The sequence below is a fragment of the Oncorhynchus mykiss genome, chromosome 21 (assembly GCF_057628025.1).
Source record: "Oncorhynchus mykiss isolate SJ-2025 chromosome 21, ASM5762802v1, whole genome shotgun sequence".
NCBI classification, from domain to species: Eukaryota; Metazoa; Chordata; class Actinopteri; order Salmoniformes; family Salmonidae; genus Oncorhynchus; species Oncorhynchus mykiss.
Genome location: NC_143042.1, coordinates 21785133 through 21795353, shown reverse-complemented (window position 1 = coordinate 21795353; position 10221 = coordinate 21785133). Strand labels below are relative to the sequence as shown.

The following is a 10221-nucleotide window of genomic DNA, read 5'->3' as shown; positions in this document are numbered from 1 at the left end:
TACAGTTAGTTATTGGTGATTCTGTAAAAGCATACTGTATAGAAAATACTTAACCAAGGTAATCTACTGACTCACATACTAAAATAAAACATGAAAAAACATTTATTGATTTAAAAAATGTCTTCAAATGTGTGTGCAAAGTGGTCTAATTGTTATACTTTTGAAAGAGATCAACCAGAAAGATGTTCAATAAGTTTACTGAATTAAAAACAAAAGCAACATGGAACAATATCAAATATTTTACTGAGCTACAGTTCATATTGGGAAACGTTAATTAGGCCCTAACCTATGGATTTCACTAGGAATACAGATTTGCATCTGTTGGTCACAGATGCCTTCAAGAAACGGTAGGGGCGTGGATCAGAAAACCAGACAGTATTTGGTGTGACCACCATTTTCCTCATGCAGCGCAACACATCTTCACATAGAGTTGATCAGGCTGTTGATTGTGGAATGTTGTGCCACTCCTCTTCAGTGGCTGCGCAAAGTTGCTGGACGTTGGCGGAAGCTGGAACACGCTGACATACACGTTGATCCAGAGCATTCCAAACATGCTCAATGGGTGACATGTCTGGTGAGTGCAGGCTATGGAGGAACTGGGACATTTTCAGCTTCCAGAAAATGTGTACAGATCCTTGCAACATGGGGCCGTGCAGTATCATGCTGAATGAAACATGAGGTGATGGCGGCGGATGAATGACACGACAATGGGCCTCAGGATCTTGTTACGTTATCTCTGTGCATTCAAATTGCCGTCGATAAAATGCAATTGTTTGTTGTCTGTAGCTTATACCATAACGCCACTGCCACCATAGGGCACTCTGTTCACATCGGCAAACCGCTTGCTCGCACGACCCCATACACATGGTCTGCTGTTGATAAGCAGGTTTGACGTACTTCCAAATTCTCGAACGATTTCTCTCTTATGGTAGAGAAATTAACATTCAATTCTCTGGCAACATCTCTGGTGGACATTCCTGCAGTCGGCATGCCAATTATACGCTCCCTCAAAACTTCAGACATCTGTGGCCTTTTATTGTCCACAGCAGAAAGTGCACCTGTGTAATGAGCATGCTGTTTAATCAGCTTCTTGATATGCCACACCTGTCAAGTGGATGAATTATCTTGGCAAAGGAGAAATGCTAGCTAACAAGGATAAAAACTAATTTGTCCACAATTTGAGAGAAATATGCTTTTTCTGCATATGGAACATTTTGGGGATCTTTTATTTCAGCTCATGAAACATGGAATCAACACTTTACATGTTGAGTTTTGTATTATTGTTTGCAACACAAAGACAAAGGCTTGTTACTGTCTCACCACTCCCATATTAAAATGCAATGGCATTCCATATGTTGCATTATGAACAGGGTTGGGGGAGTAACAGATTACATGTAATCCGTTATGTTAACAGCAAAAATATTGTGATCAGATTAGATACTTTTGAAAAACAAGATGATTACTTTTAAATTCAGAAATTAGGTTTGCGAGGAAAAATATATATGTTGACACTTCTCTGTCTCAATGACATTCAAATCAGCATTGAATTGTTTTAATTTGTTCCTCCTGAGCGAGTCTGACCACAAGTCAGAGACCACTATGATGACACACCAAATGGGTTTGATGGATCGCAGGAATATACTTTTTGTAGGCTACAGTCCAAGCTGTCTTCCAATGGTATGCTGTCGACATCCAAAGATTATCAAATTTGAATTAACACTTGGAGGTAAGGATGCAGTGGTGGTGTAGTCTACGGCGATGCGGACATCACTTATTGATATCTACATAGCGCATTGATGTGAATCACACTGTTGCTCTCTCATTTAGCTATTTGCATTTTACGGATTGTGCCTGTTGTGGATGGCTGTTCACAAATCTAAATGTGTATTTGAAACCAATAATGATTTGAATTCAAGCCGTTTAAGGTGCCTATCAATCATTGTTTTTGAAACCAGTGGACAGCCAGTGAAAATTGTGCTCTTGCAAAAGCTGCACAGTGCGGATACCAGCCTATGGCATAAAAGTGAGGCTTTTATTGCTCAATGTAATGCATGCTGATAAAACAATTTAATCCATAGGCCTAATGGACACATGTTCAAACTCGCAAACTTTTGATAGATTTAAAGGGGCAATCTGTTGTTGCTACAACCATTTTTGGACTTATATATATCCATTTATTCTTGAAGAATATAACTTTTATAAATGCCTCGTGAGCTTAGTTCAACTGTCACACTCCACGAGAACCAAAAATAAGCTTGTTTTTCTCCAGCCATTTATTTCAAATACAGTGGCAAGTCGGGGAGAACGGCAGGAAGGGACAGAAGAGCGGATACTTTTTTTTTTATACAAGATTACGGGTGGGACACAGCCGGTTGAATAAGACCTTAAATGTGATAGGAAAGCATTTCGCCACACCCGCAATAACATCTGCTAAATATGCCTATGTGACGAATAAAATTCGATTTTATTTGAAAGCTTCCAACAGGAAAGTGTGATTATTGCCAGGAAACGGAGACCATGGAGCATGTCTTGCTACAGTGTGGGCAGTATCAAAGGGAAAGCGGGAGGCTGAGATCTACTATGAGGGAGAAGGGGATACAGGAAATTCGTTTTAAAAGTATATTGAGTAGAACCTCATTATATGTAGTCTTTTTTTAAGAGCAACGCAGCTGGCAGGTAGAATTTAGTTTCTCCCGGTGGCTAATCGGGTGCGGTCTCCAGTACCTCCAGTAGGTGGAGGTAATGCACCATAACGTTGGATGCCATCCGCCGATAAACCCCACCGAATAAGAACTGTTTTGACCACACAGCATCCGCGTAGATGACAGAAACCTTGTAAACGGGTTGTGGCCAATAAATGCTTTTTTTGAGGGCGACATGACATGCGCATTATACACTTGATGATATTGCTAGCTGGTTCGACCGAACTTTGAAACTGCCAACTGGATTGCTAAAATACATAAAATATTGTCTCCTTCGTTAGACACGACAATGCTACAGTTCCTGGTGAGTTGATATCGAAATGACAACGATATATTGCAAACTTCCTGCTTCTCTTTGTGTGTATTGCTGGGCTATTGTAGCTAGCTATCATAACTATGCTGTGTGCTAGCCATCATAACTATGCTGTGTGCTAACTATCATAACTATGCATTGTTATTGCTGCTGACCTATCTAGTAAAAACAACAGCATGTATTCCGTATGGAATAACCATTTTTATTTCTAATCTTGCAGGCTGGGTTTACTTTGGGAAACGTTGTTGGGATGTACCTCGCTCAAAACTACGAGGTACTGCTAAGAGGAGCAACTAGCGCCGCGGACTAAACTCCACTAACGTTACCAACCGAGTGGAGCAGAGACCAGGCTTTGTGGAGTCTTAACTACATCGACAAGGTCAATTACTTAAAAATTAAAAATAAACATTATGAAACCCCTACCGTGTACCTATGTAGTTGCGTGCCTTGCGTTTGCTGAAATCTATACTTTTTCAATAAACGTTAATCAAATACAACCACCAACTGTTTCCTTGTTGACGTTCAATTGGCGACATTTGCGCTGTGTTGGCATCTTAGAGCAACAGCAATGAGCAAACAGAAGTGGTTTTAGTTTAACTTCGATTGAAAAAGTATGGATTTCAGCCAAAGACAGGCATGCAACAACAGAGGACAAACAGGTAAAAGGTAGGTGTTTAATATATACAGTGCCTTGCGAAAGTGTTCGGCCCCCTTGAACTTTGCGACCTTTTGCCACATTTCAGGCTTCAAACATAAAGATATAAAACTGTATTTTTTTGTGAAGAATCAACAAGTGGGACACAATCATGAAGTGGAACGACATTTATTGGATATTTCAAACTTTTTTTAACAAATCAAAAACGGAAAAATTGGGCGTGCAAAATTATTCAGCCCCTTTACTTTCAGTGCAGCAAACTCTCTCCAGAAGTTCAGTGAGGATCTCTGAATGATCCAATGTTGGCCTAAATGACGACTGATGATAAATACAATCCACCTGTGTGTAATCAAGTCTCTGTATAAATGCACCTGCACTGTGATAGTCTCAGAGGTCCGTTAAAAGCGCAGAGAGCATCATGAAGAACAAGGAACACACCAGGCAGGTCCGAGATACTGTTGTGAAGAAGTTTAAAGCCGGATTTGGATACAAAAAGATTTCCCAAGCTTTAAACATCCCAAGGAGCACTGTGCAAGCGATAATATTGAAATGGAAGGAGTATCAGACCACTGCAAATCTACCAAGACCTGGCCGTCCCTCTAAACTTTCAGCTCATACAAGGAGAAGACTGATCAGAGATGCAGCCAAGAGGCCCATGATCACTCTGGATGAACTGCAGAGATCTACAGCTGAGGTGGGAGACTCTGTCCATAGGACAACAATCAGTTGTATATTGCACAAATCTGGCCTTCATGGAAGAGTGGCAAGAAGAAAGCCATTTCTTAAAGATATCCATAAAAAGCGTTGTTTAAAGTTTGCCACAAGCCACCTGGGAGACACACCAAACATGTGGAAGAAGGTGCTCTGGTCAGATGAAACCAAAATTGAACTTTTTGGCAACAATACAAAATGTTATGTTTGGCGTAAAAGCAACACAGCTCATCACCCTGAACACACCATGCCCACTGTCAAACATGGTGGTGGCAGCATCATGGTTTGGGCCTGCTTTTCTTCAGCAGGGACAGGGAAGATGGTTAAAATTGATGGGAAGATGGATGGAGCCAAATACAGGACCATTCTAGAAGAGAACCTGATGGAGTCTGCAAAAGACCTGAGACTGGGACGGAGATTTGTCTTCCAACAAGACAATGATCCAAAACATAAAGCAAAATCTACAATGGAATGGTTCAAAAATAAACATATCCAGGTGTTAGAATGGCCAAGTCAAAGTCCAGACCTGAATCCAATCGAGAATCTGTGGAAAGAACTGAAAACTGCTGTTCACAAATGCTCTCCATCCAACCTCACTGAGCTCGAGCTGTTTTGCAAGGAGGAATGGGAAAGAATTTCAGTCTCTCGGTGTGCAAAACTGATAGAGACACCCCAAGCGACTTACAGCTGTAATCGCAGCAAAAGGTGGCGCTACAAAGTATTAACTTAGGGGGGCTGAATAATTTTGCACGCCCAATTTTTCAGTTTTTGATTTGTTAAAAAAGTTTGAAATATCCAATAAATGTCGTTCCACTTCATGATTGTGTCCCACTTGTTGTTGATTCTTCACAAAAAAATACAGTTTTATATCTTTATGTTTGAAGCCTGAAATGTGGCAAAAGGTCGCAAAGTTCAAGGGGGCCGAATACTTTCGCAAGGCACTGTATATATATATTTTTAGAGTATTGACCTTGGTCAGCGCTCAATTCCACCAAGTCTGGTTTCGGCTCCACTCCATTGGCAGTGTCATCAGGAATTTCCTTCACCGTGGAGTTTAGTCCGCTAGGGAACAACCCACTATAGATGTCAGTGTCAATGGTTCCCCTGTGTTTTTGCATAACACAATAGGCCTATGTCATTGAACTTTTTATTTTTTGGCACTCTTCTCTGATTACTCCACCTCTGTTGAAGGTCCCCAACATATCCAAAAAGATAGAAGCCTTCAAGAAGGATGTGGCGGCAAAGAAGAAACCTCCAGCAGATTAAAGAAGAGTGTTTCTTTCGATCCATGTTGATCAGAGGCAGATTGAAGAGATGGGGACTATTGGAACAACAAAATGCACACTGCAAAGGACATATTTTTTTCATCTAATTTAATCTAAGGTTACACGGGCAGAGGAATAAATTGTAAAAATGATTCTCTTAATCAGGGTTTTTACAGTGCCTGGGCTGGTCCAGTGTTGTTTTTTTGTTTGTATTCTTAAAGTACTTAGCTAAATTTTTAAGATAATATTATGAGGGTTCTATTTATGAGTGGATATGCGAAGATGACTAACTGCTGTGGGATCTAATAAACTTCAGAAACCTTGGCCTTATCCTCGCAAGCAGCTGGGCAGGGCAGGCCTTTGGGTGGGGTACTGGCAATTGCATTTATATCAAGTCTAAGCATGGCATTTTTACAATATACGTTTGTCATTTTTGCCAACTAAACAGTGCAGTTACTGCTTTTGAGTGATGTTATCTAGAATTAAGGAGGCCTGTTCTATGGATTTTATTTCTGTGGGTGTTATGGAATTGAGAATGAGTCACTCGTGTAAATTGCATTGTTTGGCGTCTATTCTAAGCTAAGTGCTGTTCTCTAACATCGTAGACCTAATTCAGATGTGCCTAAATCTGTTAAACCTGCATTAATACATTTGCTGATGTTGGTTCTGTGTCAAATTGAAAGGTGTTACATCACATAAGATAGGTCCCTTGCTTGATAACACTAACTCAATACTTCATCACCATCCAGTAAAATGTATTTTGTAGGGCCTTTTTTTTCCCCTTTTTTCTTCCAAATTTCATAGTATTCAATTGGTAGTTTACCGTCCTGTCCCATCGCTGCAACTCCCGTACGGACTCGGGAGAGGCGAAGGTCCGAGAGCCCTGCGTCCTCTGAAACAACCCAAACAAGCCGCACCGCTTCTTGACACAACGCCCGCTTAACCCAGAAGCCAGCCGCATCAATGTGTTGGAGGAAGCACCGTACGTACACTCGGCATCCGTGTTAGCGTGCTTAGCGGCCTGCCACAGGAGTTGCTAGTTACGCGATAGGACAGTAACATCCCTGCCGGCCAAACCCTCCCCTAACCCGGACTCCGCCCAATTGTTCTCCCGGTGACAAACTAGGTTCTCTAGTGGCACAGCTAACAGTGCCTTAGACCTCTGCGCCACACGTGAGGCCCTATTTTGTAGGGCAGTTATTATAACTTGCCATGTTTATTCTTAACCTCCATTATCCAGAGAAGCATTCTTCACCCGCGTCACAGCTATGTTTTTCTTGAGAGCATCTGGGTATGGTATGCCAGCAGAGGTCAACATAGTTCCATGTTTTTGTTCCCCTCTTCTCTGTAAATCACAACCAATCCACCAGATGTCACCAAAATGATATTTTAAATTTGAACAGAATAGAGAAACTAAAATCTACATTATAATTGGGACTCTATTCAATCTGTTAAACTGAAGTGTTACAGATTCTGCAACGTAAAGCTAATTTCCCATTTAGCCAAAATAAGCAGCGTTTAGCATGAATGCAGTCTGCTAAATCGGGACCAGTGGAGACTGCTTAGGGCTCATACTGGCTGGAATGGTGTTAAAACGTTCCATTCCTTACTATGAGCTGCCCTCTCCCCAGCAGCCTCCACTGATTGCCTTTACATTTATGTCGCGCTGTAAAGCTGGATTTCCGCCATGCGGATAGAATAGAGCCCGTACTAAACTGTTTGTTTTGGTCTTGGCAAGGTTTATGGTAGAATCCCTTTTTGTTTTCTTGCTCTTCATTCCTCCTATTTTATTTTTTGTTGACTCAGGCCATCCAAAGCCTCGGAACTCCAGTCAACTGCATTGTGTGAAATGTAGTAAACATTCTGCATGGCTGCTGGACTGAGAATGTCCACTTCTAACTTGGTGTCTTTGGCACTGACTGATCTCTTCTTGGATGACCTAGTCTCAGCCTTTTTGGCAGGCCTGCCACTTTCTAGATTCAGTTTTTTTCTTTCTTGATTGTGTAGGCTGTGGACCAACCATTTGATAATCACTATAGATAACATGGACAAGTTCATGTGAAGCAGTATGTTTTAGTAATGTATGCTACTTGCTTTACACTGCACCCTTGACCAGTGATCAATGTATGCAACAACTGCATCAAAGTTACTGCACTATTGTGTGGACATTCCTCTCCTGCATAATTTGTGAGATTGTTCGTTCTCTGAAAATGTGTCAACGAAGAAACCTGGAAACATCAGAGACATCACACAAATAGGTTACTTTTACTTTTCAAGTACAGGATGCGTACCCACATCCCAAACCTTACGTTGCAGTTTTTTGTGAACAAGTGAAAGCTATTTTTATGTCAAATGAAATCACACACAAGTATTGAAATAACCTAGAATTATAATAGAAATAGTTACCCTTACCAACCTTTCGGCGTAAAAGTCCGGCAGAGATGAAACCCAATGTGTTTGTATCCTGTGGTTGTAGACACAAGGCTTGTTCTTGGTGTTTGAATAGGCAGCCACTTTTAAAAGGTTGTCCCCCACCTCTGTGCTGCTGGGCATGACGTTAGTTGTATCACGTCCTTTGTCTCCCACAAATCATTTGTTTTCATCACCATGGTAATCTTCTGATTATCTCCTGGCATCATGAATGTTAAATTACCAAAACACCATTCCTTATTCACAATCAATAAGTAGACCTATACCAAGTGGGGGAGGGGACAATTTTGCTAACCTTTTTAAGTTTGGGATAAAAAAAATAAAAAAAGAAATCATCACGTATTCTCACACTACCTGATCTCCACGGAAACCTTGTGTGGAATGCACATAAGTCAGACAATACTATCCTGAATAGGTTGTAAAAAAGGGCTGGAGTCTAGAGTGTAGACTTCATAAACATTATCCATAATAAATGTATACAAATTAAAACCAGTGATCTCTTTATTTAGAAAATACAGAATATGAAGGACAGAATTATTTTACAAGTTTCAACTCTGATATGTCTTTCAACAGAATAATGCCTCTGTACAGGACAGTGATTGTACATACCCCTGAACAAAATCAATATTATTATTACAGTCAACTATAAAAGTATGACAAAAACACAAATAGAAATATCCAAACACTGCAAAACACATCTAGGAACACTTCCTCCAACTGTGCCAGAACTCAACAAACATGCATACATACATGTACTGTAAAGTATTTCCAGTGATTGTACAATATCAGGTAGAAAAAGAGATATTGCGTTGTTTTGAATGAGAGGTGCTCTGAGTAAAGCATTCATTCCTAATCAAAACTGCCACTCATTACTTTGTCACATGAGGTTAGGGTTTCTGAAAAAAAGTGTAAAGAAATTATCAACATTGTGTTGGGTTACTGTTTGTGCCAATCCAAGTGTAGACTACTTTTCAATGCTTAGATTGTTATTACCATGTTATTGCAAGTCCACCAGTTGCATTCATACTTACATACTGTATAGGTAGTGAGGAGGAAGCCATAGTTGTACAATAATTCTAAAGTTCAGGTTGTACATACTGAAAACCTGAGAACCTCAAGATAAGCAGTTATTTAAAAAATATATATTTTGCATTCAAGAAAACCCAGAACTAAAAAGGTCAAATGACTTTCTCTTCACCTGTGTGGGACAAACTTGACATGACGTTTGAGACATACTCCAGATTGTGCTGACTCAATAGACAATAATGTAGGTGCATTTACCAAAACACCCTACATATACCAAATGATGAGTACATTTTGAATATGTGTTCTAAAAACAGAATTTTAACAAGTCACATTTTGAAATATTGTATCAAATTTCAGAATACACTTTTAAATAGGACACATTCAAACAGAAAGATAAAACTGCAGCCATGCGGACATAGTTTCCTCGAAGAAGCACAATTCAGTTACACAATCATTGTTCAATACAAAGATAATACAACCAAGTACATCTCCACCGCCTACACAAATTCTCTCTCTCTCTCTAAAGTCTACACTAGATAGTAGGAAAAAGTGACCATGATCATGTCTTATGTGCTTGTGTCATCAGAGAATGTTCCATATTCTTGAGAGAAAGTCACAGAACACTCACCAGAGAATATGTACTGGCCTTTACAGCCCAGGGTAGTTCTACTTTACAGTGAAATAAATTGACAAGACAACAGATCTCATAAAAATCAACAACATTGTGTGACAACTAGGGAGAGCATAGCCTCACAAGGACACTTGTAGCCCTTCAGTCGTTGTGCTTCAGTCAAGGTTGGCTGCCGTGCTGCTCTGTGGAAGTTGGGAGGTGGACTGAGGGCTAAACCAAGACAGCCATGACACATTTGGGAGGACAGAGAGTGAAGCACACAGGACTTCTCAGGGTCCCAGAGGGAGTCAGGGACACTGCCATCGATTTACCCAGAGACGGCCTCCCCACGCTGGGCCGATGAACCCCCTCAAGCCTCCAAATCCCTGGTCAAACCCTTCAGCTTAGCCTCAAAAGGTTCGCCTGTCCTTATCCTTTATTTTCTCTCTATCTGGCATAAGGCTTCACAGACCTTTATAAACATAAATGAACTACCACATACTACTAAC

The 10221-nt window shown here is 40.5% G+C and overlaps 1 protein-coding gene across 1 annotated transcript; it reads left to right on the top strand.

The window, feature by feature from the left end:
- Positions 1-2669: 2669 nt before the first annotated feature.
- LOC110500232 (short transmembrane mitochondrial protein 1) lies at positions 2670-8565 on the top strand. The gene is made up of 3 exons (XM_021577476.3): positions 2670-3006; positions 3236-3289; positions 5573-8565. The coding sequence occupies exons 1-3, from the start codon at positions 2992-2994 to the stop codon at positions 5645-5647; spliced, it is 144 nt and encodes a 47-aa protein (XP_021433151.1). The 5' UTR covers positions 2670-2991; the 3' UTR covers positions 5648-8565.
- The last annotated feature ends 1656 nt before the right edge of the window (positions 8566-10221 follow it).

Excerpts from the sequence above, each read along its gene's own strand:
- LOC110500232 (XM_021577476.3), top strand. Across the intron at positions 3,290-5,572 it reads ACCTCGCTCAAAACTACGAG|GTCCCCAACATATCCAAAAA; the intron begins GTACTGCTAAGA and ends CCTCTGTTGAAG.